Source organism: Parathielavia appendiculata (genome assembly GCF_033297405.1).
Source record: "Parathielavia appendiculata strain CBS 731.68 unplaced genomic scaffold N657scaffold_3, whole genome shotgun sequence".
NCBI lineage: Eukaryota > Fungi > Ascomycota > Sordariomycetes > Sordariales > Chaetomiaceae > Parathielavia > Parathielavia appendiculata.
Window position 1 is genome coordinate 2760515 of NW_026944222.1, and position 27517 is coordinate 2788031.

Below are 27517 nucleotides of genomic sequence, written 5' to 3' on the forward strand. Positions count from 1 at the left end.
GCTCAATTCCTCATCTTCATCTCCCCAACGCGCAGTATCATATTATGACATATTAGCTACAGTCAGTGTTATCGACATTGAGCCGCGCACTAGCACAAGAGGAAACCCTGCTCGAAACTCAAAATGCCTGAAAGAGAAGCAACTCAACCCATCATCATCGAATTTTTCCAACTCTCCTCATGGTGCCCTACTCGTCGGGGCTCCTAAATCGCCAATCCGACTAGCCCCCCCCTTGAGGAGTTTCGACGAGTACCACCCCATGACCTTGCCAACGCCATCACAACCCTCGCTTCAGGTTACGCCTTGATGAGACTCCCTAACTCCAAAACCAGGACGCAACCCCCATCGCAGTCGCCGCCCACATCGCTGTTGTTTCTAACACCGGATTCACCGCCCTCAAAGCCCAGAGGACAACAACCTGCACAGAGGGATAAAACACCACGCCCCCCTCCGCTCCCCCATGTGCCCCGCTGCTCCCTCCCTCGCCATCAGTAACCCTCCTGACCTTCTGAGCCAACTTCCGCGGATCACCCAGCACGGCCCGTGGCACAGTCGCCCCGGCGCGGATCATGGTCTCGGTCATACCCGTGTCCATGAATCCCGGCGTGACGGGCAGGACGGAGATGCCGAGCGGGGAGGAAATGTGTTGCAAACTACGAACGAGGGTGTAGAGGTAGGATTTGGAGGATGCGTAGAGGGCGAAGGTGGAGGGAGTGAAGAAGGCGGTGGAGGAGGAGAGGACGATGATTGTGGGTTTCTTGTGACTGAGGGTGGTGGTGTCGTCGTGGGTTGAACCTGATTCTGGGCCACTGGAGGAAGCCAGTTGTCGCGCTTTCATTAGCTCCCAGGTGTGGAGGATAAAGGCTTGGGCGGCTGCGACGTTTACTTGGAGGAGACGCGAGGCGGTGGTGGCGCCCCAGAGGGACGAGTCAAAGGCGGTTTCTGGGTGACTGTGTTTGTTGGCTGTGGCACTGTCGGCCGATGTTGTCGGTGAGATGAAGTCATCATCTGTGGTAACCTCGGGGGGCGGAGGGACGTAAGCCAGACCGGGCCCGAGGACGTCGCTGCGGTGGCCGGTCACGCCGGCGCATGAGATGGCGACGTCGATGCCGCCTGCCTCGGCGTCGACTTGATCCAGCAGTCGGTAGAGCTTGGCGATGTTGGCTGGTTCAAACAGATCCAGCGAGTGCACCGCGGCGGTTGCGCCCCTTGCCTCGACCTGCTCGGCGACCCAGTTGAGGCGGGTTGGATTCCGTGCAATGAGCACGAGGTGCGTGTTGGGGGCAGCATACTCCAATGCCAATGCCACGCCGATTCCAGAACTGGCGGCGCCGTTAGTTTCTGACTTCCGTATCCGGGCAATCGCCTTTGCGACGTACCTGGCCCCGAGGATGACCACGCAACGCCTTTGTCCGCCTCTGGTGTCTGCATTTCTCCTCCATGGCCTCGTCACCGATAGGACCGCATCTCCGGCACTCTTGACTAGACCAACCGGGAGAAGCACAAGGACTGAGATCACGAGACAACCTGCCGAGACAGCCATGGTACCGGCAGAAATGGTCACATTCATCAAGACCGTGGAAAAGGACGGTATTGACCGCCATGTTCTGAAGGGGAAAACGGACCATGCTCCTGAGAACTCATTCTTTTTTCGAACGTCGGGCGCCGCAGGAGCCAGGCTCATGGGTAACCCGTTTCGCGGGTTCATCTCCATCTCGAAGTTCCCAATTGCAAAGCCTAACTCTGATGGTTGATGTTAGATTCGAATGGACTCACGAGGGAAAGGAGGGTAGACCATCAAGGATTGAAAGAAAAAATCATATGAACGTGTTTGTATTAACACAGAAGGTTTTCACAAGTTCACTGCAAATATAGTCCGAGTTGTCTCGTGGAGCTATCGACGACCGTGCGGAGGTTGGGGCCTGGCCGGACAAAGTGTTGGATGGTGATGTCATACTGTACCAAGGAAACACTCGACGACACCATCCCACGGACTGTCCGACCAAATTCAACCAAGATAAACAATGCATAGGTACAGGACCATTCGAACTCAAGAAGGATTAAAACAGCTCAGCAATCAACGGACCACGACCGTCAGGAGGGCTTCGACAACAGCTCACCTGGCAGCTGGCGCGGCACAGCGTGGCCGAGGAGCTGCTTGTGTGTCCTACGCTTGAGCAGCACGTTGTTGCGAGTCGGGTCGTCAGGAGCATCGCTATGCCTCTTCGCTCGCAGAAAAGCCGTCACCAGGATCTCGACTACTAGTGTCGACCACCTTCCCACTGCCATTTCTCCGTAACTGGTCCAAATACCAATTGCGGGTAGTCTTGAGGGAACGGTATCGGATATGGCGGCACGATCATCTCCTTTTCGACTCTCTCAATAATATCCGGGCGAATGTACAGGTGAGAGGGCCCTACGGTATGCGACGCCGTTCGCTTGTCCAGCTCGAACTCGATGTAGACGTCAAGCAGTGGCGGTAGCTCGTCGATGTGCACGTCACTACTGCAAAGATATGCAAGTCAGGGCAAATAGACTCCAACGAAATAATAGGGAAAAGGGGGGCTCAAAACAAAAGGCAGAAGGAATGAGGGAGTCTTACCTCTACAAACGACCCATGTACACAACCGCCGCAGGCCGACTCCTCCCCAGCACAGCACTCCAGACCGGAACAACCGGGGAATACACCAGCGTGCGCTCGTCCACAAGCCCACCAACCCCTTCCAGCGCACCAGCATCCACCATCTTCACAGGGGGAAGATGCGCCACCTCAAAAACCCCCGCTAACCTCCCCAGCGCACCCCGATCCTCATCCGTATACTCAGGATTACACAGATACACGGGGACATCAACCAAGTCCCCGTAACTTGCATACCAGCCGTAGGCGGCAACTTCGCAAGCTTCTTCCTCACATTCCCACTCCCCTCCCCTCCCACCGACTCCACCGATACCGGCAACAGCTCTTCAAGAGCCGCCAGCTTCTTGAAGTGGTGCTTCACAATCTGATGCTCAATCCAGCGCCGCGACGAGCAGAACTTCAGGCTCAGCGCTATCTCGATGGCGGCCACGTTGCGGAGAATTACCTGCAGTAGGTCATGGCGGTCGACGGGGCGGCCGTTGAACCGGGCTCGCAGGGTGCTGTCGCGGATGATGTCGCGGTAGGGGGCGGGCTGTGGGCTTTTCTTGCTGATGGTATCGGTCTGTGGTATGGTATTGGTAAGGGGGGAAGGGCCCGCCGTTGGAGATGGTGTTTCTGAAGGAGCCCAAGCCGAAGCACACGATCTTGGTCACGCCCCAGTCCCAAAGGAGGAGGATGTAGTGCTGGTAGCGCTTGGGCGCAGAGACAGAGGTTTTGACTAAGTTGTGTTAGCCATGTCGTGTCCCTTGTTTAAAGGGGCTTCGGGAATGGGTTAAAAGCGCGGTTTGTTGCTTAGAAGTGGGCTAGTTCTGGAGAGCCGCTCGTGTAGAGCTTACTATATCATGGGCTGCTCAGCCTCTTTGCGGCTCAGGACCTCGAGGAACTCCTCGCGAATCACCCTGGCAGATGCTGGGGGCCCATAGTTGGCGGTCGGCTGTCAGAGATGTCTCCCATTGCGATGCTGTCATGGAATTTCTTTTCCTGTATTGCGGTTGTGGTCACTGATATATGTAAGTCAGAGGGGAAACCGCAGAGCAAACCTGAAAGGCTTTGACCAGGAACCAAATCAAATACGTGCTGTTGCTAGTGTGTGCTCAAGAAGCCAAAAAAAAAAGCGTGTCGTGAAAGACAACTGGCTGTCTTACAAGCTCATTCAATGACAGCGACAAAGCTGGCTGCCAGGCTGTCACCATCAACCGCGCGATTCAGCCCGACGGGACCAGACCAGCTCAGTTTCTTCTTGCCATCCTTCTCCTCTTACTCCTCCTCCCACTCCACCGTGTCTCCAACCCTCCTACTTCAACCGGACTGAATCCCTCCTCCAGCATTCTCCAAACACCTCCACCATCACCACCACCTGCCCTCCAGTCAAACTTCATATGCTTGCGCAGCGTGTGCCAGTTGTGACACGCCCAGTAATCATGCCTGACGAAACACACCCAGTCGTCCCGCTTCACACCACACGCCTCGCCGTCCAGCATGTCTGCCAGCACGTCCAGCGGGGTCTCACCGGATGTCTCGGCGGGCTGCAGCCACGAGGCGCCGCGCTGCATTAGGAGGCCGATACACTCCACGAGGAGGGTATATCGCGTAATGAGGAGGCAGTCACAGTTATGAATGCGGTGGCTAGTTGCCGTGGTAGGAGAATATTTCAGGATGATGTGGGCGTTGTAGAAGGTCCTGAGGAGGTAATAGAGCGGGGAAACGTGGCCGTGGATGCCGTTGCTGTTGGTTTCCTCATTGTCAGGTCTTGGGATGAAGGCGTTGACATCGACCGGGGTGTCTTCGAATATCGTCTGGACAACTGTCGGGTCTGGCTCTACCCAGCCACTGTCAAGCGCCATGGCCAGCACCTCCAGACCGTCATCGGGACTTGGAGCGGCAGTTTCCCGGAATGTCACCCGAGCAAGTCTGCTCTCACGAGGTCGACTGCGATGGGGACAGGGTAGAAGAGTGGGCTTGGTAGTCGCGCGCTTGATAGTCAGCCCGAGGTTGCCTTCAGTCGGACGCCGCCCTCAGTGGCATCTCCCTTTCACGCCATACAGGAGACCGTGGTGTCACAGATTGAGCTTTAGAGCCTTCTTTGTCTCCAAATTTTGGCGTGCTTCACCAATAATCCAATTCTCATTGCCAATCACGTGGGATGCAAGAGGCTCTCTATTGGCCACCAACAAGTTTGACGGATAATCGCATGTCAGGCTCAAGGGGCAGCTGAGGACGACGTTAATGAGTTCTGCGGCCCAATCCTTCGTTTTCGGGTGAATGGCCAAGAGCAAGATGTGCCGAAAACGTTCTTCGAGGATTTCCTGGGATGTCTCCTCGCCCTCGTCATTAAGAGCCCCTTGCCTGCCAACCCACGTTCCACAAGGAATCCGGCGGTGTGCGCTGAGTCCTTATCAGCATACTTAAAAACCACATGTGGCAGCTACAGAGCCAGTTGTTTGCTGAGAATGGCTTCCATGTCCGCCTCCGGGATGAAGTCTAAAGATCCATGACATCACGGCCTCATCACGAAAACGTTCATGCCCCCAGAAATTCACAGGAGACAATGACTCGAGCTTGTGAGGGGTGAGGTCAGAGGGCGCAACATCGTATCGCTGCTGCAGCCTGTATCAGCCAAAATTAGATGTATGCTGTGCAAGGCAGGTCAATGACTTCACCGGCCGGAGAATACTTCGTCTGTCTTCCCATGCATGATGGCAACCCTGAGCACATCTGCGGCCCATGCAGCTGGAGAGTGCTTCTTACTCACTTTCCTTGCGATTGACTCAATGATCCTCTCCCATACATCGAAGTTGCCCGAATCTGTCCGCTGGAACAAGGGCAAAAAGCGAGTTTCTCAGGTGTGTCCCTGTCTTGCGTTGGGTCACGAGGTGTCGGGTGACTAGCCAGTTGTAGAAACCATCATCTTCGGGGTTTTTGAACAAGGCCTCACGCTCAAGCAAGAATCTGATGGTTTGTTGGAGAGCTATGGGGCCGCAAAGGTCGGGAGCATTCCACTACCAGTTCGAACATGGCGAGTGCCAGCAGTGAAAGTCCCAGGGGTTCGGGGATATCATTGAAAGGTGTCCCCGGTAAGGCGCGGCTATAGGAGGAGATTGTTGCTCCAGCGCCGAGCAAGACTTCCACTGCTGCCCGTCTCCCCCGGCTTGCCGCCAGATGCAAAGCGGATTGTGGTTTGCATCCTCCGTGTCAATCAGGTAATGTCGATAACCCTTCATATGGAAGGTCTACAGTGGCGCTTGGATCCGCTCCTCGTTGCGGTAATTGCTTTAGCAAACTAATCAAAGCCTCGTCACTGTCTGGCTCGGCCGGTCGACGCTCCCCCGACACTACATAGTTCATGTATGCATTGTGGAAATATCGGAGAGATGGCAGCGCCTTTAGACTGAACGCTCCCAGAACCGACGGCTGGAAAAAAACATGACTGAAGCGCGAGAATGTAGTCTTCAGGCGGGCATCGGATTCGGTGCAGCCAACCTTGGCAACATGATATTTTCCGAGGAAGCAAAGGTGATTGAGCGGCGCCAGAAAGCTGCGTTGGCGGAGAGTGACGTACTGCAGGGATCGACGTCTTGATTCAGCAGCCAAGCACTTGTTGTTCGCGTGTGCCCAGCGGCAATGGCGTAGTCGAGTGGTGTGAGCCCCTTGGAGTCTCGCCGCTCTAGCATTTCAAGGCACCTGGTGCGACGCATGATCCAAACGCAGCGGTCAAAACTCTCGTCGAGGGTACGGGCGGCGTAGTGGTCAAGAAGGGGCTGACACATAACCACATTACCCTGTAATGCCGCGCTATGGACAGCACTGATTCCAACCGGAAGGATATCTACGGTGAGCCCTGGGGCCACCTCGGTCGCATTGCCTACCGCCCAGGCGTCGGCGCCTAGGCCCAGTAGAAGACGAACCACGTGTTCGTACCCGGAGCAGATAGCCAGATGCGACGGGCTCCAAGCCGGAAGCTGTTCGCTTTCATTGGCGTAGAGACAGGTAGGGGTAAGACAGTCGCAAAGCCCTTGGCATTTCCGTTCCATATTTGCCCTGTAGGCCAGTAAAATATCGACGGCTTGCGTGTTACCACGTTTGATAGCCGCATGAAGCGCTGTCCACGAGTATACCTTAAAGCTGGGAAAGTCCGTTGAACCCTCGTTACAGCCAAATCGGGCAAATTAGAGAAGTAGGGCGACATCACCGCTCCAATGGCGGGGGTTCCGGTCTTGGACCGGGAGGGAGTCGGGAATGTTGCCGTCGACAGTGGCCAAGTACTCTTCCAACATTGTCAGCAGGAAGCGTAAAGAGGAATTCAACGCAGCAGTGCGAATTGTCACTCACAAGCCCATAACAAGCGGTCTTCGTCGCAAAGCTCTCGTGGCAACACGTATCTCTAGTGAAACGCAATCTTCTCTTGGAGGATTTTGTTGATGAGGTGACCATCTAGCTTGGGTGACAGGCGGCGTTGGAGACGCTGGGCGGAGAAGACGTCCTGGCGAACAGAAAATGGCAAAGCTGAGTAGAACCGAGCATTCGGGTCGTCGCCGCGCTCGAGTAGAGCTTTCATGGGCCCTAGCTCGTCGTTCTCGGCCGCCCAGACGAGACCATCCTGCCACGCCTGCAGATTTACGCGACTGACATTGTCGTACAGCCGGGGGAGCACGCGGCTACATAGAAGGTGGCTTCATTGTGCGAAGGCAGCAATCGAGAAGAACGCGCAGTCGCCCAGGAGGTACTCGGTGATGTGGTATATAAGTTCCGCGGGCAGTTTGTCCATCGAAGCGTCCGTCGCACCCTGAGAAGTTGCGGGGAGTGTCACTGTCTCGTGGTCGTGATCTGGTTGGGTGCTTTTCCAGCCAAAGAAGGACCTCTCGAGTTTCTGAAATGTAAGTTGAGATCGCACAGCACACACGTTCAGAGCGGGCCGCCTCAATTCTTTAGCGCGGGTTAGCGTGGGCTGTTAGCCCCACCCATCGCAGTGGAGCTTTCCCTTTTGGGCCTTTTTCCAGTCCATACTCTCAACCTCGGAGCAACGTGGAGCTCTCTTCATGCAATTGAAGTCCAGGAACCAACCGATCAAATCAACCTCCTGAGCAATGTCAAGCCAAGATCACGCCGGAATCCTTCTTTCTCACAGCCCTGACGGGACAGGATACAAACTTCTCGAGCTGCCTCCCGAAGTGCTCGAACTGCTCGAGAGCCAAGACTGTCCGACGTAAGTCAACGCAGACGCCGATTACAACCCTCATCTCACAGCCTATGTAGCAACACAGAAACTCATGACAACCCGGTCCTTTCATCACCCCAATCCAATTCAGCCTCCACCACCTTGACCTCGCTAACCAACCTCTAGACTCACCCTCCACCCCTCCCCAACAGCCGCTCTGCTCAAGACACCCGCAAAAACCTACTCGCTAAGGCAGAAGAACACATCCAACGCGCTCATCTTGCTCTCGCCTACAAGCAACAGCAGTGACCGCGACAATGTTAGACAGGAGATCAGCCAAGCCGCCGCGGGCCTAGCCATCATCGCCACGGTCCACGAAACCGTTGAGCTCGTGCCTGAGGCGGACGAGGCGGCCGCCGCCGCGCCCAAGGCGAGGGGCAAGTGGCATGAGAAATTTGCGCGGGCACGGTAGGTAGTTAGGCGGGTTGAGCAGAGGCAGCGGGTGTTGTTATGCGTGTGTCGGCCGAGGTCTTTTCCCAAGGGTGAACGAAGGGGTGAAGGTGGGAGGGAGATATCCCGGGGCCTCAAAGAAAGCGATAAAAAAGGGTCGGAGAGTACACGAAATAATGGATCGCGGTGGGGAGCCCGAATGAGGCACCATGACACCATCGAGCGGTTACGTAGGGGTTGAATCCAGCATGTTGCAGCGTGAAGGTAGGGACCGTCTACTACCAGGTACAATACCACCATGTCCACGAAGCAGGCCAGCAAGCCATCCGTTGCGTACAACACTAAAATACCTTAATAAACAAAATATACAGTTATCTCGTGTTGAGATGCACATCAGAAGCGCCTTCGTCACGGCCTTGACCTCGGCCTCCCTACACCGCCTTGGCTCGGACGACCGGTGGGCTGGCAGGCGGGTAAGAAAACCCCATCACACGCATGGGAATGCGAATCAGAAACCCGAATCTCGTTTGCCCCGTCCCCAGAAATACCTAGGACACACAGATAAAACCTCAGGATACTACCAGCTAAGTCCCACCGTAAACGCCATGATATGATGCATCCCTGTGCTCCGCCCTACCTGGCTGACACTCGCCGATCCACCAAGTTCTCAAAACGCCCATATCATGCAACCACGAGACCAAGACCAAGACCAAACGCCTACCTAGTATTTCCCCTTCGCTAACCAGGTGAGAAAGGAGCTGATCAGTATTGGTCTTGATGCCCTGCCTTGCCCTTCTCTCCCCGTTCCTCCCAGATATTTGTCCCCAATTGCTGGCTCGAAGATGATCCCGAAAGCCATGGTATAATGGTATACGAAATGCAGAAAAAGCCCCCAAAGATCCTATGATAATGCCGTGTGGGTATCCATAATGAGAAAGTGCGTGAGAAAAGAAAACGGAACGCGCCGAGGAGAAGAGGGGACAAACGGAAGGCCAAGAAAAGGAACGGGACAAGAGGGCCATTCCGCAGTATGTACCCAACGAGTCAGGAACTGGCCCGCTTGTACGACATTTTCCCAACCGCCGGCAAGAATAAACGGCTTCCCACGGCGCCTCCCCGGCCGCGAGCAGACGTTGAACAAACAAGAGCAGTCCATCAGGATCGTCGAGCAAACCCTGTCCGGCCCGGCTGCGGTATACCCTCCTGCTAATTCCCTCCTTCGCCCGGCTGAAAGAGGTGCCAACCATCATCCGCCTGATACGGACCGTGGTACTGGAAAGCGGGCCAATTCGGGTTCGGGTCCCGATCTGGGACGGCAGCCCCCAGCTGCGGGTTATTCTCATGGCCGCCGCCGCGTTGGGCGGCATATTGCTGGGCAGCGGCAATCCCTGCGGCGGTGCGACCCCCCTGGAATCGTTCAATGATAGCAAGGTTGTCTGGGACCTTATCTCCGAGCCCTGCGGCCCTGATCACGACTCTAGCATGCGCAGCATGAGGGTCCTCGACCTGCGCTGACGCGAGACGGCTGGCTCGAGCAAGGATACTGAACCTGTCGTTTCTAGCGAGAGGCTCATCGCGTCCGCCGTCTGCGGGCTGCCGTGGATTAATAGGCCCTACGGCTGGTGCTGCGTCGGCTGGTGCTGGCACGGCCTGACCAGGCCGGTTTGGACCATCTGCGTGGTTGTTGATTTGAAGAGGTGGAAAATCTGGCATGTGATTTGCCACAGGATCCTGCCCAAAGATGAGGACGGCAGCCTGAGCTGCTCGTCCCGCTCGTTCAACCGCTTCTTGGTGCCTAGCTCGCAGCTCCTGGACGGCTGGCAGCTCTGGCGGACCAGGCTGCCCTTGTTGGGCACGTTGTGCTGGCTGCCCCGGCTGCGCATTCGCTACACGGCGTGCTACCTCTGCAGCAGCGTCTTGGGCCCAGTAGGGCGGAGGGCCGAAGTTCCTCCACACGGGAAGCGGAGCGGGAATGGGAGGTGGCTCAACCCAGTCTTGGTCCGCGGCGTTGAGCAAGTCGGGCCGGTTCAGGGGCCTCGGGGGAGGGGCTGCAAACCAGTCTAGTGGATCAAACTCTAGTGGATCAGGGCCCCAAGCGCGCCGTGGCCCCGGGTTGGCTACCTTGCGCCGCGCGTCATCCTGTTTCACCTTGTCGGAGAAGTTGATAGTCAGAGCCTCGGCGTTCACATCCGGGTTCTCCTCGGCGACCTTCTGGCGTGCCGCTTCCTCGGCTGCTTTGACCTCGTTCTGATGCCGCTCCTCGACACTCTCAAACAAGGGACAGTTACCCTTTTTTCCGCCTCTGCTGGAGTCGTCAAAGTGGGAATAGTCGCATGACCTGTGGCAGACGTAGCACTGGACATTCCGGCATCCGGGGCGCGAGCAGGTCATCTTGTTGCAACCGTTTTCTTTGATGAAGGGAGTCCCGCCTAATGATGCTCATGGTTAGCCGTGGTCAGAGAGGTCTTTGGGGAAGGGAAAGAGGGCTGACACTTGTTGCATTTCCGAATCAGCGCGGCCGACATGGCCTCCTCGATGGCCCGACGTGCGGAGAGTCCGCGCTCCGTAGAGGCCTCACTACAGCTCTTCGGTATATGTGTCTCCTGTCGGCACAGGCGACAACTAACCAGCCGACATCCCGGATTTTCGCACCGGAACTCTTTGTTCTCATCTACCGGCGGATATTCAGCGGCGTAAGGGCAGAACGGGCATGTTGCCAAGTTCTCAATGCCCGAGAGTCGAAGGACAGTCTCCTGTTCGATCAGGTCGAGGGCTGTGGTAAGCTTGTCGTCTAGGAACAGCTTCCTCTGGTCCCTAGAAAAGGTCGCATCGCATCCGTCGACCGACATGCAGGTCAGTTGGTACTTGGAGAGGCCGATGGCATGTTCGGCGTTCAGTCTCGCGCACCCCCGACAAAACCAGTGGCAGACGCTCCCGTCGCAGTGAACCATCCTGTTGAGCGGTTTGTCGTCGAAGCAGCAGCCACACTCTGCGATGGTCCCTTCGGCCTTGGCTCGCTCCCAGTTTTCCTGCTCCTCCTCTTCCTTTTGCTTCTCTTCTGCTCGCGCTTGGGCCTTTGCCTCGCAAACGGTACGCGCAGCGTTGAAAGCCTCCAAAGCATCCTTCTCTGCCTCAATGACAGTGTCCTTCAATATGTCCTCGAGGTGGTCACGTCTAGCGCCAACTTTCTTGACTCTGGCAGGCTCTGCATCTGGGCTCCAACAAGCCATATCGAGAGCCAAATAGGTTGGATAAAGCTGGTAACCGTGCTGCTTGAAGAGTTTCTCGATATCTTCCGCGTACCTCTGGGGAAATGCCGCTTTGAGAAGGCGATGGCTGTGGAAAGGTCAGCTTGTGAGGTGCTGGGCGGGGTTGACGTGGAATAAAAGAGGAAGAAAGGGCCGAGTGGGGAAAATAGCGACATGAATGTGTGGTGAGGGCAAAGCGCAGTGTGGTGGTACTGACGCAGCTTTGATGTGAAGCCTAATGTATTCTCGACCTTTGGCGACTAGTGGTTCCGCCTTTTCATATCTTCGACGAGCCTCCTCCTCGACGTCGACTTCATCTTTCTCTGGCCGCTTCCGTTTCAGCGGGCTGGACTGCTTTGGGTACTGTCGGCCCTGTTCCTGCTCATCCAACAGGTGGGAGATGAGATGCTGCGAGTCCCAATCATGTTTGGCAGCTTCGCTGTTCAAGAACTTGAGGCAAATGTCGGGGAAACAGGCCAAAACTGCTTCCTCGCACTTGGAGAGTGCATCGTCATGGCCGGCTCGCGGCAAATCAGACCGCAGCACAGGAGGCATCAGTGCTAGCTCGTTGGGAGACCTGTGTTGTATGTCAGCACGGTTGAGCTGAACCTTGTCTCGTTTGCGACGTTCGCAGGAGAGAAAGTTGTGGTGGTGACGTTGGGAGGGAGTTTGGCAGGATTTGTTGGGTTCTCAGCTCTTGTTGCCCTCGTGTGAACCTCTTTGGCGGGGCTTGTCGGGCTTTCAACTTTTGTTGCCCTCGTGTGAACCTCTTCCCCTTCAGGCTCATCTTCCTCTTAGTGAAGATGATCGCTCCACCACTCAAGCTGAAACGCCGGAGCTGACCGGATATTCCCGTTTTCACGCTGTGAGAGCAAGAAGAGGACTGCCGCAGAACTCGAAGCCATGAAACAATCAAGGAGTGGTCTCGTCCGGTCCTGGTGTACTATACGCACTTATTCGACGGGGGTTCGATGGGCATGCACAGGCGATGGGTGTCATTGACAGCACGACAGCGGTTCAGGAAAGCTTGAAACCCGGGACAGCTCCAGAAAGCGACGGAGTGTCTGATCTAGCCAGGCCTTGGTTGCTGACGACCAGGCAGGGCAACATGAAGGGTCTCACAACAGACAGAAGAAGGCCTGAGGAACACAATGACCACTTACACTTGTTGCAGAAGGCGGTTGATTTCTGCGCCAGAAAGCTCCAGCTCCAGCTCCTCGGCAAAGGGCTGCGAACAGGGCGGTGGGGGCGACGGAGAATCAGAAATGATGATGACTTCATCTCGACCAGCCATTATGAGTCTCTCGACGGGAGTGGAGGAGTTCTGAGGGACCGATCGAGTGTGCACCGGATCCAGGGGAGTAATAAGCAGTGAAGTCCAAATAAGCTTCCCACAAACAACCACGTCTTGAATTGAAACAGGTCCAGCCACAAGGATGGCGCTCGAGTGATGCCCAAAGTCTCCAACGACAGAGACGAGATGCGGTGAGGCTGGCTGAAGACTTGTCGAAGGCAACCAAATGGCCTGTGATTGGCTTCACAGACTCCCGCAAGGCTCGCATCCGAGCTGGTGGCTTCGGCTGTGTCTCCGGTAGGCAAAAAGCAAAGGCACCTTTGGCCCGTTTTGGTGTTGGCGATTTTAAACCAACGGCCGCCGCACTTGAAGAATCACAGTACCGGGAACTTGGAGGTTACTTTTAGGTACAGTACGTACTAGTAGCGGGAAAGTGATCCGGTGATGTCAGCCAGGGAGCCCAAGCAATCCCCTGAAAATGCACAGGCCACAGCACCCGAAGCAGGGGTCTGTCGTGTAGTTGCATCTCCGAAATGCGAGGAGGTCCCTCCATCAAAGGTTCAGTATCAAATGAGACAACGCCCAGATTCTCAAGTACCTCAGTTCTGATTGCTCAAGTCCTTTTGCAAGTCTGTTGGCCTTAGCCAGTATATTTAAGTATATCACAATAGCTAAGGTAGGTATCCAGGGTTGGTAAGTCGCTCATTGTCTTTGGTGATGGAGCAAGGGAGACGTTATGGTGACCAGGTCGGAGGGTGTGACCACATCCCCCGCATTCTGTGGCACAATAAGACGCGGTTATGCCCGAACCATCCATCGTCAGAGCCATCAAAAGAGGCTCAGCCGAGACAATTACAGTACGGGGATGGTGTCATTCTGCTCGGCAAATCCATGCTGATTTGATGGGCCATTGCCCGCTGCCTCGGACTCATCAGTACCGTAGCACGCAATACGAATGTCGAAATCCCAACCGACTGCCAATGCGTGCCCATTTCCTTCCACAGAGCCTGAGAGCTGACGCGAACTTTGTATGCGTTTGAGCCTTACTCCAAGCCTGGGCTGCGCACGTCTCAAGCAAGCTCATCGTGTAATGACACAGACCAGCTAGCTAGCAACAGCCTTACCCGTCGTCTGAAGCCCCGAGCTCTTCACCCTCGTCATCATCCTCTTCATCCGAACTCGAAGGAAGATTCGGCCGCCTCCGCCGTTGAGACCTGATTACCTTCCCTCGCGTAGCTGCTTTTCGTTTCGGTCTCGTGCTCATGACCGACTTGGATAGCTCCTCTGCCGGTTTATGCGCGGCTTCCCCATCTCCATGATCAACCTCGAGTGTATCTTCACCGTCCTCCTCATTGTCTCCAACAGGGAAGAATCCAGAGGTCAGGTTTGTCGTCTTCTCCTCCCCCTCTTCATATCCCTCCGGCAAGAAACCGCCTCCCATATCCTCATGGTCCTCCACTTCAACATGAGCATCCTCCCCTCGCCGTATGCGCCCCCTCTGATCGTGTCCAAAGATATTGACGTCTTCCTGCACCTCCCCATAGTCCTGCCTAATCCTCTCGACGATTCTTAAGCCCATGATAAACCTCCTCCACATTCCCAGCGCCGCCTTCCGTCTCTTCTCGTCCTCCTTCCTCTTCTTCTCGGCCTCATCCTTGGCCAGCTCCTCCATCACCCTGGCATGATGCTCCTCAGCAATCACGACCCCCTGGATAACCGGCACAGCCATGCGATGCCCAAACTCAAAGTCGACCACGGCCTCGGCATAGTCGATCCCCAACCTCTTGGCAACCCGCATCGCCCCGCGATACGGCACGTGCACGGCCCCCTCGGGGCACATGTGCTCGACAAACAGGTCGATGTTACCGTACTCGTTCTTGGGAATGACGCCGTCGCGGATCGGCGGCGGGATAATCCATTCGGTCTGGTCGGAGCTGTACAGGCCCTGGAGGACCTTCTCGCCCGTCGCGGCCTCGGCCTCGGCGATCTCGCGCCGGCGGTTGGTCGTCGCCGCGCGGTAGGGCACGCGCTTCAGCGGCTGTTCGCCTGGGATGGGCGCGCGCCCTTGCTTGTGCCAGGTCTCAGCGCTCTTGACCTGGACGACGTCCTTGCGGGAGTAGACGGGTTCTTCCTCGGCGGACTTGCCTTTGTTTCTGAAGACTTTGACGGGCCGAGCGGTGGGGAGGAGGGCTTCCTCGCGTTTGAGATGGCGGGCGAGGACAAAGTCTTTGGATTGTTTGTAGTATTGGAGGGTTTCTTCGCCTTCTTTGACCTCTTTTTTCTCGGCTTTTGCGGGCTGCAGATCGGTAGAATCCTCATCTTCGTCAACCTTAGTGATGGGGTGCTTCTGGTCGCCCCGGACGTAGCCCTTCATGACGGACCTGAACCAGTCAAACTGGTCGTATCGTTTGACCTTGCCGTGATGGTTGTACACCGGCATCTTCTCGATGGGGATGCGCATTCCTTTCGTACGGCCGGGCAACATTTGCCGCTTGAGATAGCGGACCGTCACATCCTTGGCCGTTCCGTCCTGGGAGAACCCAACAACATACGCCATGACCTGCTTGGTCTTGTCTGCCTTGGCGCCGCGAGGCTCCAGCGACTCCACGAGTTCTCGGTTTGTGGCGACCACGGACTTGACAATGGGGTCAACTGCGAGGTACTTTTGCGTCACCGGCGACAACACTTCCGTCCAGTAGTGAGGAAACTCTAGATCGGCGTCGTAGACTTTTCCTTTCTTTTGCGGTGCTTGTGGAATCTGGATTGCCAGGTCATCATCGCTATTATAAGCTGCCAGTTCAGAATCTGACGGTTCCTCCAACTGAGCCTTCTGGTTCCGTCTGGAAGTCCGATCGTTACCCTTTGCTGCTCTGGATATGCTTGCTTTCGCAAGAGCCCCCTTTTTCGGGTGAAAATCGTCCGACTCCTTGCGTGAAGTTTGTCCGTAGCTTTGCCCTTCCCTCTCTGGATCCGCCTCCTCCAGCTTATTCCAGCCGAAGCCCAGCGGCTGGAGGCTTGCAATCAGGCGAGTGTCCAGCCCCAAAGCTCGAAGGAGCGCGGTGAAGAGCTGGCCCCCGACATCGCGACTGCCCGAGCAATCCTGCGCGCAGAGACGGAACTCTTCCAGGCCCTGAATCCGCTCCCCGAACTTGTCCTGGTCGTGTTCTTCCTGCTTAAAGGCTTTTGTAAGCCGATCAAGCCTTTCCAGAGACATGTACCCCCATTTGCGTAGGCCAGGCGCGGTAATGCGAAACCGCTGCTTCCACCAGGCCGAAAGACATTTGATCAGCCTTAACAAAGGATCCCCGTGGCTCATGTCGACGGCGCCCTTTTCCAGACGTTGTGACGCCTCGCTCCAATCCCGGGATTTTCGAGCCGGGGCCTTCCCTTTTCCCTTTGAGGCTCTTTTCGTCCTTCCACCATGAGACGTCTCCTCGAGCACTTCCAGCCCGCTGTTCTTCCTCCACCTATCGACCTCGGCCCATAATCTCGGGGGCAGATGCGACAGCATGATCCCTTGTACTGTCGGATCGCACAGCCAACCGTTGCGAATCGCATTGTGCCAGAGTAGGAGCTGCACGTGGACGCAATGGGTGGCGATTCGGATTCGGCGCTCCAGCTTTGACGGCCCTTTCTTCCCGAGCGCGTTGGCCAAGGATATCCGGGTGTCCCTGATGAGGGTCAACTCCAGGTCGCCTGATGGTACAGGGACATTTGAGTAGGGAGTTTGCGGCGTCTCGACATCCTCGAACTCAATGTCGTCGTCGTCATCGTCATCATCCTCCTCATCTGCAGCCATGGGCAAACCCTTCTGTCGCTTGGGAGCGGGGACATCCTCAAAGTCGGCATCGGACAGAGACGTCAGAGAGCTTTCGTCGTCATCGCTGTCGTCGATCTGCAGAGTCGATGAGCCATTTCGTGTAGAGGACCGTGGAGTCGAGCTGGCGTCGAGATCATCGAACAGCGTCGACTTGCGTGGCGGCGCTGTCAAGCCCTTTTGTTCGATCTTTTGCTTCTCTTCGGACTGATCATTCGCAGGCGGAGTATGGGCGCGTAGTCTCTTGCGCGGGACATAAGGGGGCATGTCGATTTCGAGATGTTGGGTGATGGCCTAAGAGTTCGATGGGATGTTGGGGAGTTTGGCATTGCGCATGGCGATAAGATAGACCCTAGCTCGCCTATGTACGGCAGTACAGTACCTTAGCGCCCCCTTTGCAAACAAAAAGGCACACCAAAAATCAACTTGTTCCCCTCCCCACACACCCCACGTTGACACCCATGCTGCTATCATCTGCACCAGGCGAATGCATCGATAATGAGCCGCCAATTGCATTATTCTACACCAAAGAAGTCGCGCATTCGCGGTACGATTGCATATCTTGAATATCGTCTAAGCAATATGTGAAACGAAGGCCTTGTTGGGATGATGAATCGTCAAGGAGCTTGCTGAAGGCTGGGCTGCGGTTAAGCAAGACTCTATCAATGCCTGGGTCAACAAACATCCCTCAGATCTTCAAGGATTGCTTAGAATTAGATGGGGCTATGACTGGTAATTAGTTTGCAATCGAAATCATTTAATTTGGCTGCGTTTTGGTGGTGTTCAACATCTTTAGGTCTGGTGGGTTGCGTTTTGGTGTGCCTATTCATTTTTTGCGAAGAGGGCGCTTGAGTTATTGAGTAACCTAACCCTGAGAAGAGGGTGCTGCTTGCGAATACTGGAGGTCGGTCGGCCTTCCAAATTTCTTGCCAGCTTGCCAGGTTTCTCGGGTACGCACCATCACTTACACGTAAATTCTCTCGAGATTGATGTGCGTTAGGAGATACCAAAACTTCAGCCCATTTCTTTGGACCAATCGATATTGTTCTCTTGGAACCACATTTTCGGAACTGAAACTGCATGACAATCTGGGCCGTCGACCAGGACGCCATCGATCAAGCTGGGCATCACTGGCACCTTTTCCAAATGCCGAACAACTGCGGCTAAAGATAAGCCAAGCATGACGCCGATGATCTAACGCATGGGCAGGAATGGGCTGAGTGTGAAAGCCTACGGCATGGGTTGCTCGATCATGCGACCATAGAAGACGAGGCACCACCATCAAAAACAAAAGAAAAGCGGAGGCCAGGTGGTTTTCTCGCCGTCCATCTTCGGGCATAACCCCCCTTCACCAGACTTTGTTATTTACATCTCTTTCAAGGGACGACTTGGAGACGGACAATGGCAGGCTTTGACCGTCTCACGAAAAGGCCCTTGGAGAGTCCACAAAAGACTCTGGGGCCCCGGGCAGTGATGACAGAGATCGCGGAGCTCTGCGGCTTCGGCGAAGGCACCGCGATGATCAAATGTTCGATCAGTTCCACGTGCAAAATCCAACACTGACCTATACGCGGTCGGCTGCTGCTCGGACGACAACTGCGACTGAAGAACTTTATGCTGCGATTACAACCCCAGCCCAACCGTAGTGACCTGGGGGCCCTTCACATCCCAATGCGGCGGGTCAAATGGGTATTTGGTTGCTTACTGGTTAGTTCCCAGCCTAGGCTGATCCCCAATGCCAGTGATTATGGCTCCCTATGACTGACTCTTGCCCTTATCTGGGAATCCGTTGATTCCCAGCACCAACTCGAGCGTTCCATTTTGCGGAACAATCCGCTATGGGAACGACTTCATGCAGTTCTACTGCAAAACTGCCAGCCACTCGCTCACCGGAACGGCATACTTCACTTCGGCCGGTGAGACGGCCGCTTGGCCCGGGATTCCGCGCTTGACGGGAAAAAACGGCCCAAAGTCCGCTGCGTCGTCGCAGGCTGCAGTCCCGGTGACCGTGCAAGCGACCGAGACAGCGACGTCCAATGCCGCGGCTAACGCGGGGGCGTTGTCGGCGGAGTGGTCTGTGGAGCCTTCGTGGCAGTCATGGCGGTTTGGCTGGTGTTGCCCTTCAGGGAACGGAGGGCAAAGCGGACGCCGATAACGCAGCAGCCGAGGACTATGGAGGATGTGCAAACTCAACAGTCATCTTGGTGTGCTCCGAACAGCCATATGAAGTACAAACGGGAATGAGCGGGGAAAGACGAGAGTTGCCTGCACAATAACTTCAGGCAAATTAGAAATAGAGGTTGGTACGGTCAATGTATGCCCACCGGATGCTAATGAGTTGACGTTGATGAAAGGGCGAGGGTATTGGGCAGCTTCCATTGCATTGGCAATGTGATAACCGGACGTTAAAGAAGCCGAAAGATCGGTTCCAATTTCCTCTGATGTGGGCCTAACTTTCCGCCTGATCGACGGCGCTAAGTACTTGCCCCACTATGTCCCGCCACGTGCAAGGGGTTAGCATTCGAGATCGTTCCAGTTACGCCCAGCCACCCATCGTCAGCCTCAGTGTCCTCAACGGCAAGCAGCGAAACAATTCATGCCGACTTCACTCGCTTGGTAAGCAAACTCGACATCGTCCGTTCTGCGGCGGCGAGAACCTCAATTACGCAACGAGTAACTGCCTGTTCCTTCACTCCCACCTCCATCCGCCGGATATATTCTTCCCTTCTCGCCCAGCCGCCGCCATGGCCTCCCCCGACCCGGACCCAGACCAAACATCCTACATCAAAATGTCCACCGCCGCCGTCGACAGCAGGGGCACCGACGCGAGCCTCGTCGGCTCCAACTGCCAATACGAATACTGCAACCAGCTCGACTTCCTTCCCTTCCGCTGCCAGTCCTGCAACAAGACCTTCTGCCTCGAGCACCGCACTGAGGACGGCCACGCATGCACCAACCCGGGCGCCTGGGCGCGGCGCAAACGCGAGGCCGAGCTTGTCAGGCAGTCCGCGGGCGAGGGCAAGCGCATGCGCGACTCTGTCGCCCAAAAGCCCTGCGCCGACGACGCCTGCAAGACGATCATCGGCACGGTCCTGCAGCCCGGCGTGCACTGCAGCAACTGCAATCACGACTACTGCCTCGCGCACCGGCTGCGCGAGGACCACGATTGCGCGCGCAAGACGCCCATCGGCGCGCGGGCGGCGGGGGCTGCGCAGGCGGCCGCCGTCGCCGACGGAGCCAAGAGCGCGCTCGAGAGATTCCGCCTCTGGGGCCAGGCCAAGAAGCAGCAGGCCAAGGTGTCGTTGGCTCCGTCGAGCCAGAAGCCCAAGGTCGCGCAGATGCTAGCGGTGAACAACCTAAAGAAGACGGCTAAGGGGGACGCCAAGATCGCGCCCGAGAAGAGGGTGTATCTATACGTCGAGGCGGAGGCGGCGACGGCCAAGGCGAAGATTCCGAAGGGGGAGTTTTTCTACTCGCAGGACTGGGTGGTTGGGAAGATGTTGGATGCTGCCGCGAGGAGTTTGCAGGTGCAGAATATCAATAACCAGTCGAGTTCTGAGGAGGATAGGTTAAGGGTGTTCCATGTGGAAGGGGGAAGGTTATTGGATTTTAACGAGAAACTGGGGACAGCTCTGCAGAGCGGGAACACGGTCGTGTTGTTGAGAGGCGTTGGGCCGCCGCCGGATTTGATCGAGGCATGAAGGCTTTTTTGTCTTTTCGCATTTCAGCATAGCGCATTGGGAATTGGGCAACGGCGTTCACTGGACTCGGGCTTGGACAGTTGCATAGCAGCACGGGGCTTAGACAGCGGGGTTGATTCAACTGTGTCACACTTGCTGAGTGCTTTTGATGCGCTCCAGTACCAGTTCTGTGTGAACAATACCTTTAAGACGCTACCGTCGTATTATCAGGATGTATGAAATGAGCGACGATTCGTCCCAGCCGAAACTCCATATTGAATGTCGCTATTCCTTCTTCTGCTTAGGCCTCTCTGATAACTGTTTCTCCCTCCCAATAAGCGGCGCATTCCCAACCGCCTCGTGCCCACCAAACGCCTCGAATCCCTTATGGAACACCCACTCAACCGCATTTTCCACCGGCTTGTCGAAGATGGCCGGCAGGAACGGCACGACGGACAACCCCAACCCAATCGGGCCCCAGGTCCGTAACCTGGCATTCTTGACATCCTTCATCGCGCGTCCGCTGTACCGCACCACGCTGTGGATCGTAAACGCCGGCAGGCCCATGCTGGCAATGCTCTGGAAGATCCCCCGCTGCAACATCACTGTCCGGTAGTCCTCAAGCGGGGGGATGGTGCCGGGCGCAGCCGGGGGGGGCGAGCCTGGGATAGCGGACATGTCGACGCCCAGGATCTGCTGCTGGCGTGTGGTGAGCTCCATCTGCGGGTTGAGGATGCGCTGGTTGTGCCAGTAGGCCTTGTAGCCCTCGTAGCTAACGTCGCCCAGAATGTACGCCCATGAAACGCCGTAGGCGCCGCGGACGAGCCACGGGTGCGCCACCGGCCGGAAGGACTCGCCTATGTCGGATGTGTAGGCTACATAGCGGTGCGCGGAGAGCAGGATGGTGCGGAAGCGGGAGGCGTAGGCCGCGTAGCGGACGTTCGATTCCGTCGACGGAGGGGCGCTGACAGGGTTAGCTTGTGCTAGTAGTAGACAAGAGAATGGAGGACAGCTTGCAGACATACTATCCCTCAACGAGCTCGTCATAGATGCTCTCTTCTTTGTCAGACTTCTCAATGATATTCTGCAGATTGTTTGGCAGCTTCTTCCTCTCGGGAAGCTTCTCAGGGTCCAAGCCTGCTGCAGCCTTCTTCAGGTCGTCTGTCGCGCTTGTACTCTGCGGGGGCTTAGCCGATTCATTCCCCGGGCCTGCTGGGCCCGTCGGTTTGTCTGAACCGCCACTCCAGGGCCACCACATGGTGCAGTTGGGGAGTTAATGTAAATTAGCTGCTTGGTGTCGGGTTTGCGAGAGCTTGTCACCGTCACACGAGAGGCTTTGCGCTGCGCGGGTCAATCGGGTACAGTCGGGACGAAGCCGGGACAAGCTTGAAAACCGATTTGACCTTCACTTAGAAAAGATGCAACACTGGAACTTCGATTTCGCGCTTCAGCGCACGCGATTTAACAAGTCTTCGGGAAACCTGCGTACGCGTGTAGTCGAGACGATCAGGAGTGGGATGAAGCTCCCGTCAACAAGCACCTGATCTCTTGGCCTCGGTGACGTAGTTTTCTTCCCACTGCTCCGATCACAGATGTCCCGGCATGTGGAGCCGACCTTGATGTGCCAAGCTGTCCGTGCTTAGCTGTCCCGGTCTAGGGATGGGTATGGAATTTTCATTGCAGTATTACAATCACATATTGAGAATATCATTTCCTTTAGATCCGTGAATCTCCGGTTTAAGCCATAGCATGTCTAGGGTTAGCTGATAAAGCCAGGGTTAAGGTAGTGTCCGACACGGTCGACGCAGTAGCTAGGGTCAGCAGAAAGAGAAGGCCTGTATATAAACCTAACTTGCGGCTGTACTGCCTCCGGAGTAGGGTTAGTTTAAGTTCTGATAATTGCGTATTTCAATGGCCAAATTGCCATTCAGTTTTACGGTATTAATCAGCGATTCTTGAAATACCCAACCCTAGTCCCCGTCGTCCCGTCTCTGGCAAAATTTCGGGTCTTCCAGGAACGGAGGTCAACAACGTCCCTTTGCACGTTTTCTGATTCCAGCAGCATCGCATCGCGTCCACCCAGGTCACCTCCCGACAAACTGCAAGCCACACATCACCCACCTTGGTCCCTGCCAAACGTCAAAATGGTTCAGAAGTACAACATCTTTGGCACCCAGGTTGGGTCTCACTACGTCAGTACACCCCCCAATTGGAGCGTCCTTTTCCGCTCTCCCCCGCGAAGTTCCGACCGGGCAATGGCTAACACTCTGAGCGCTGCAGCTGGCGATGGGTGTTCTCGGCGGATTGTTCGGCGGTGTCTATGCCATGGTCGGCGGCAGCAAGGCGAAGCCCGCCACTCCCCCAATCAACGCTTCCAGCCCCGACGAGGCCGACTTCATCAAGTACGCCCCCAACCCCCATCACTCGGCCCGGAAGAAACCGTGTTGTCTCACACATCTCTAGGAAGTTCATGGAGCAGGCAGAAGCGGACGAGAAGAAGGCGGGCGCGACAAAGCACTAGAATTGGTGTGACGGATGATGAAGGCCAGAATACAAGGAAGACTTCTGGTCTGTGTACATGTATAGCGGGCGTTCAAATGGGAGCATGCTGCCTGGACCTCCAGCTTTGCCGAAGAACGAACATTGACACGATACCTCTCCCTCCAACGTCCCAATCATGTGTCGCAATTTCAGGGTGCCTAACTGTGCAGGTGTTTTCGAATCGACGGGGGGCATGGAAAAGGGATAACTCATGAGGCAGAAGGCCAGGAAACGCACGCTCAATTCATGACTCGTGAAAGGACTAACGTCGGGGTATCAGGTGCATGGCCTCTCAAACGCTGAACACATGATCATCCTCATCCCAACAGCATGAGCCAGCAAATTCTCACTCCTCCCCATCGACGTCCTCATACTCTTCTTCGCTTTGACTGCCGCCATGTACTCTTTGTCCTTCTCTTCTTTCATGGCCTCAATTTTCAATATGATAAACACCATGTCAGCAATCTCGGCGCGCGTTGAGGGTGAGAGGGGAGTCGCGACTTACCCTTGCCTTCTGAGCCTCTTTCTAGAAAGGCATGTAGATTTTCAATGACGGTCTCCAGCAGCATCTTGCACTCACGAGGAGTTTCTTGTCGTGATCGTAATAAACCGATCTCATCCAACCCTCGTTATTGACAACATTTTCGGCCGCAAAAGAGATGGTGACGTTCACCGTCCGAAGGTCATCGTCGAGTTTCTTGACCGAGGCGGCGGTGAGCAGCAGGACCGCTCGCGCGTCAAGCGAACCCGCGCTGGCGATCGCTAAGTCCCGAGCCTTGGCGTTCTTGCCCATCTTAGCGATCATCTCCAGGACATGGGCCGGTGGCATGCGCGCCAGAGGGTTGGAGACGAGCGAGGTGGCAATGTCCAAAGACCCGGCGGCGGCGACAGACAGATCCTACAGTGCCGGATTAGATATAACTCAACTTGCAGCAACATTTGTCGATGTTGAGAGGCTCGTTGAAAAAAGAGAAAAAAAAAAGCAGGAAGAGAGGGAAGAGGATGAGGGAAGACAAGAGGTTGGGAGGGGCGTAGGGGTTGTTGGGGGGAACAGGGTGTGGAAGAAGAGAGGGTGGGAAAGCAGAAGAATGAAAGGACAAAGTAAGAGAAGGAAGAAGGCTTGGAAGAGAAAAGCGTGGAAAAGGTTGAACTCACCTGGTTGCGGATCGCGAGGTTCTGGAAGGAAACGGTGGGATCTGTGGTTGCATCCATCAGCAGGCAAACCAACTGGTAGGTCCCATTAAGCTGCCACGCAAGGAGGGGTCATATCACGGCACCGTCTCCCCCGGAGAAGAAATTCTCGAGCTCGCTACTCAACCTTCGGCGCTAATCAGGATCTCACCCCAGGCTTTTGGCAACGGAGACATTGAAAACCGCGGCTGCTTGACAAGAGCAGCACAAAAGAGCGGCCGCCAGCCACACACCCAGGACCCCTTAGGCGGTGCAGAGGAGCGGTACCACCTGGCAAAACGCACTGAATTGTCCGCGAGGTTGGCCCCGAGGCACACTGTGGCGGGCCATGGAACGCTCAGGGAGGGTGATCTGTGCGCCGTGTCCGGCAATCAAGTCCAGACAGTCGGAAATCGGGCTCCCAAGAGGTTTGTCGGCCGAAAAGAGGATGTTAAAGATAACATCCCAGGTGGTTTCTTGTTCCTGCGGGAATCTGACACCCAAACCTTGCAACAAGACTCAGATGCGGAAACGACTTACCATTCCCAGCGTCGAGGGCTCGGCGCCCTTCATGACCGCGTCGTTGCCGGTCATGTGAGAAGTCACGGCGGCCGGGCAAAGACTGTGGCGACGGGCGGTTGTGGTGGGCGAGTGGGCGAATGGGCGAGTGGTCGGAAGAAGAGAATTTGAGAGGAGCGGAGGGGTTCGGTGATGCGTTTTGGGTAGAAGGAAGAGCGAGAGTCTGGGTGAGGAAAGCAGTCTTCTATAGCCAGAGGCAGTTGGTCTGTGTACGCCTGAAATTATGCAGGCGCCCACTTATTTATTCTACTTCCACTTTTGGTTCTATTGTTTCCTATTGTTCAGTGTTGTTGACTCGTGTTGAATAGGTAGAGTTCCTGGTATATGGGACGGAAGCGGATGTGGAGGGCCGAGGCCCACTTTTCCGGGACCCTGCCACCGGGGCCGGGCTTGCCAAGACCCATCATCTTTCTCGGGCACCCGCGTTCAACACAGGAAAACTGAAAGACCAAGGAATTGGTGGAATCAAGTATTTCCAGAATCCAATCGCTCACCTCAATTTTCTTTCACTTCGCAAGCCTCCCACAGTAACCTACCCACTATCAACTCAACCACAATTCGAGCACAATGTCGCGGAATCAGGACATCAAGAAGCAGCACCGGAAGGCCAAGGAAAAACCCGTCCGCTCCGAGACTGCCAAGCCCGCGCCGTCCCAGGCCGGACCCACCTCGGCCGAGCCTCAGCACAAGTCTCGTCAAGCGCGCCTTTCACCAGGATCGCAAGCTCAGGGCACGAGTTCGGCTGCTGAAAAGACTGGTGCCCGTCACGCGGCCCTGGAGAATACCTCGCCGCACGTTCGATTAGCTTGCCGCACCTAGGACTCAGATCGACGAGCTCAACTCTGCCATGCATTACGTCCTCAACAATTCCCCTAATAACTATCGGTACCATGAAAAGGTATGGCTATCGTGCCTTGTTCTAGCTCTTCTACCCTATTCGCATGGCGAGCCATACTAACAGTCTTCAACACAGAGATACGTCGGCATGTTGAGCAAGTGGGGCCGGCTCAGGTGGGAGTGTCCTGTGAGGTGGGATCAGAATGATTTGGTTCTGGGGCGATCGGCCATGGAAGCCAGGTCTGTTTGGCAGTCTCTTGGTGCCACGGCCGCGGAAAGCAATGGGTATGGTAGTCAAGTGTTATGTGTGTCAAAGGCTTTTAACTTGTCGGGCGTTCTCTTTGTATTCCCCGGTCCGCCGCCTGAAGTCAATAAAGAGGCACTGGTGTTAGGAGAAGTCAAGAAACTCAATTTTCGGGATGACTTCATGATTCAGAGACAGGGACACGTGGTTCCAAACGCTATCAGGAAGGCGCTGCAACGCAACCATCAGGGTCAGGGCCATCAGCAAGCCCAGCACGGCGGGGAAATCTTTCCCGGATTTATATAGTTGGTTATTTGAAATTCGATCAAGGCTCTAAAACCTCGGATCCACCGATGATAAGGCTACCCCAAGTAGCCGCCCATTTGAGGCTCTACCTCTGCCAGTGCACCAATGACGAGAAGGACAAAGTGAGAGATCCCGGGCCAGGCTTAGGCCCTTGGCCAGTCTCATGCCAATGCGGCAATGCCCATGCAATGCCCATTGTCCACAACCGCAATCCGTCAGCCCGAGTCAAGCCCATCTCGGTCCGGTCATCTTGGCGCGCCAAAAGATCTTCTTGGGATTGGTATCGGTGCCGCGGTAGCATGCTGGCTGCCAGTCTGCGGTACCGAAACCAGTCAGTAAACAGAGCCCCTTCAGAATTTTCAATCTACGATACACTCGCCAGCAAATCAAAACTAAGAACGAGCTCACCGTCTCGGAAGGACTCTGGGCCCTGAAGGCAGACCAGCGAGCGATGCGGTCGGAACTGGCGTTGCGATTTGAACCGCCAAAACAAACCTGACCAGAGCCAAGGGGCCCAGTTTCGGTCGTGCTGGTGTTGCCAGCTTGATCCATGTCTGTGCCGGCGGCGCCCGCCCGAGCCGCCCAAGCGTCCGACTCGCCCTTCATGTTCGCGTCGAAGTGGCTCGCCATCTTGGCCAACCCGTCTATCCCAGCCTTCGTCTCCGTGAGCTCAGCCTTGAGCTTCTTGACCACGCCGGCGTGGTCAGCAGCGTAATTCGCAAGATCGAATCTCAACATGCGCAGGGCGAACTCGATGCGCGTGGCGGCCTGGCGGAGCATGGAGAGGTCGTGGTCGCGGAGGACGACGTCTATCGTCTCCTTGATGTAGGCGCAGTCGTTCTCAATGGCGTCGATCTGGCCCTGAACCCGGTCTGCGCTGGTCCACTCGTCGCGGGGGGGGAGCGGCTTCTCGTTGGAAGCCGCGGCACGGGGGATCTCCCAGGGCTGGGAGGTGATGGTTAGTAAGTGATAGTAATAATGGAAGCAAAAGTGCACGAAAACAAAAGCCTACTTCGTCCGGCACATCCATCTCGGTTGACAACTCGGTTATGTTTGGTGCTGTGTGGATTTGTTTGCTTGTGGCTTGGTGAAGATGGCGAGCGAGTTGGTATGGTGTTAGGTGAGAGAGGAAGAAAGAGGATGGCGCAATTCGGGCTGGGAATTCATGTCAGTTTCAGTCAAGCTCACACACCAACTCATGCCATCACGGCGGGACAAGCCACCGCATCGTCGCCGTTGTACGGGCTGTACGCGGGCACTAACCGCGGTACGAGCCGCGATACCGGTCGCCATACCAGCCGCGGCAGGTGACGGCAGTCGACGAGCAGAGCGGCGCTGCGGCGGGGGCGGGAGGCCAGCCTCGCCGGCATACAGCTGCAGGTGCGTGTAGGTGCCAACCATACCAACAAGTGTCAGCAGTCGACGAGAAGGTGAATGTAGAGTGGCAGGGGTACCAACTACAATCACAAGAACTGAATGACGTGGCTGCCCTGGCAACATTACTAGGACAAGTTGCAGGTGGTCTTGATCTTGGGAAACACATGGTGACCAGCGCAGC

At 55.8% G+C, this 27517-nt stretch overlaps 13 protein-coding genes across 13 annotated transcripts; 5 read left to right on the forward strand and 8 right to left on the reverse strand.

The window, feature by feature from the left end:
• Window positions 1-2: 2 nt before the first annotated feature.
• On the reverse strand, window positions 3-1905 carry N657DRAFT_643224 (NAD(P)-binding protein). The gene is made up of 2 exons (XM_062792507.1): window positions 1380-1905; window positions 3-1322 (listed from the first exon to the last, which is right to left on the reverse strand). Exons 1-2 carry the CDS (start codon window positions 1541-1543, stop codon window positions 317-319), a joined length of 1170 nt encoding a protein of 389 aa, XP_062650207.1. The 5' UTR covers window positions 1544-1905; the 3' UTR covers window positions 3-316.
• Window positions 1906-3072: 1167 nt separating this feature from the next.
• Window positions 3073-3402, forward strand: N657DRAFT_643225 (uncharacterized protein). The gene has a single exon (XM_062792508.1). The coding sequence runs from the start codon at window positions 3096-3098 to the stop codon at window positions 3255-3257; it is 162 nt and encodes a 53-aa protein (XP_062650208.1). The 5' UTR covers window positions 3073-3095; the 3' UTR covers window positions 3258-3402.
• Window positions 3403-5973: 2571 nt separating this feature from the next.
• Window positions 5974-7134, reverse strand: N657DRAFT_308338 (uncharacterized protein). The gene is made up of 3 exons (XM_062786723.1): window positions 6968-7134; window positions 6754-6900; window positions 5974-6676 (listed from the first exon to the last, which is right to left on the reverse strand). Exons 1-3 carry the CDS (start codon window positions 6973-6975, stop codon window positions 6088-6090), a joined length of 744 nt encoding a protein of 247 aa, XP_062650209.1. The 5' UTR covers window positions 6976-7134; the 3' UTR covers window positions 5974-6087.
• A 562-nt stretch (window positions 7135-7696) lies between these two features.
• On the forward strand, window positions 7697-8603 carry N657DRAFT_688967 (uncharacterized protein). Its single transcript, XM_062796967.1, has 2 exons — window positions 7697-7841; window positions 7980-8603. The coding sequence occupies exons 1-2, from the start codon at window positions 7723-7725 to the stop codon at window positions 8263-8265; spliced, it is 405 nt and encodes a 134-aa protein (XP_062650210.1). The 5' UTR covers window positions 7697-7722; the 3' UTR covers window positions 8266-8603.
• Window positions 8604-8685: 82 nt separating this feature from the next.
• Window positions 8686-9733, reverse strand: N657DRAFT_308578 (uncharacterized protein). The gene has a single exon (XM_062786725.1). The coding sequence runs from the start codon at window positions 9608-9610 to the stop codon at window positions 8828-8830; it is 783 nt and encodes a 260-aa protein (XP_062650211.1). The 5' UTR covers window positions 9611-9733; the 3' UTR covers window positions 8686-8827.
• A 613-nt stretch (window positions 9734-10346) lies between these two features.
• N657DRAFT_543963 (uncharacterized protein) lies at window positions 10347-12064 on the reverse strand (the record flags this gene model as incomplete). Its single annotated transcript, XM_062787840.1, has 3 exons — window positions 10347-10672; window positions 10735-11579; window positions 11709-12064. Coding segments are annotated over 3 exons (1527 nt in total), but the record flags the coding sequence as incomplete, so codon positions are not given.
• A 1841-nt stretch (window positions 12065-13905) lies between these two features.
• N657DRAFT_679366 (Rad4-domain-containing protein) lies at window positions 13906-16869 on the reverse strand (the record flags this gene model as incomplete). Its single annotated transcript, XM_062796180.1, has 1 exon — window positions 13906-16869. One exon carries the CDS (start codon window positions 16867-16869, stop codon window positions 13906-13908), a length of 2964 nt encoding a protein of 987 aa, XP_062650213.1.
• A 1253-nt stretch (window positions 16870-18122) lies between these two features.
• Window positions 18123-18926, forward strand: N657DRAFT_308637 (uncharacterized protein). Its single transcript, XM_062786726.1, has 2 exons — window positions 18123-18309; window positions 18381-18926. The coding sequence occupies exons 1-2, from the start codon at window positions 18288-18290 to the stop codon at window positions 18755-18757; spliced, it is 399 nt and encodes a 132-aa protein (XP_062650214.1). The 5' UTR covers window positions 18123-18287; the 3' UTR covers window positions 18758-18926.
• Window positions 18927-19346: 420 nt separating this feature from the next.
• N657DRAFT_567270 (uncharacterized protein) lies at window positions 19347-20303 on the forward strand (the record flags this gene model as incomplete). Its single annotated transcript, XM_062788497.1, has 1 exon — window positions 19347-20303. One exon carries the CDS (start codon window positions 19347-19349, stop codon window positions 20301-20303), a length of 957 nt encoding a protein of 318 aa, XP_062650215.1.
• Window positions 20304-20398: 95 nt separating this feature from the next.
• On the reverse strand, window positions 20399-21910 carry N657DRAFT_643232 (uncharacterized protein). Its single transcript, XM_062792509.1, has 2 exons — window positions 21308-21910; window positions 20399-21246 (listed from the first exon to the last, which is right to left on the reverse strand). The coding sequence occupies exons 1-2, from the start codon at window positions 21538-21540 to the stop codon at window positions 20568-20570; spliced, it is 912 nt and encodes a 303-aa protein (XP_062650216.1). The 5' UTR covers window positions 21541-21910; the 3' UTR covers window positions 20399-20567.
• A 516-nt stretch (window positions 21911-22426) lies between these two features.
• Window positions 22427-22803, forward strand: N657DRAFT_569045 (uncharacterized protein; the record flags this gene model as incomplete). Its single annotated transcript, XM_062788634.1, has 3 exons — window positions 22427-22474; window positions 22563-22684; window positions 22746-22803. 3 exons carry the CDS (start codon window positions 22427-22429, stop codon window positions 22801-22803), a joined length of 228 nt encoding a protein of 75 aa, XP_062650217.1.
• Window positions 22804-23236: 433 nt separating this feature from the next.
• On the reverse strand, window positions 23237-24841 carry N657DRAFT_688971 (uncharacterized protein). The gene is made up of 3 exons (XM_062796968.1): window positions 24534-24841; window positions 23404-23721; window positions 23237-23349 (listed from the first exon to the last, which is right to left on the reverse strand). Exons 1-3 carry the CDS (start codon window positions 24585-24587, stop codon window positions 23281-23283), a joined length of 441 nt encoding a protein of 146 aa, XP_062650218.1. The 5' UTR covers window positions 24588-24841; the 3' UTR covers window positions 23237-23280.
• A 1343-nt stretch (window positions 24842-26184) lies between these two features.
• On the reverse strand, window positions 26185-26989 carry N657DRAFT_679371 (uncharacterized protein; the record flags this gene model as incomplete). Its single annotated transcript, XM_062796181.1, has 4 exons — window positions 26185-26273; window positions 26368-26389; window positions 26455-26904; window positions 26972-26989. The coding sequence occupies 4 exons, from the start codon at window positions 26987-26989 to the stop codon at window positions 26185-26187; spliced, it is 579 nt and encodes a 192-aa protein (XP_062650219.1).
• Between the last annotated feature and the right edge of the window lie 528 nt (window positions 26990-27517).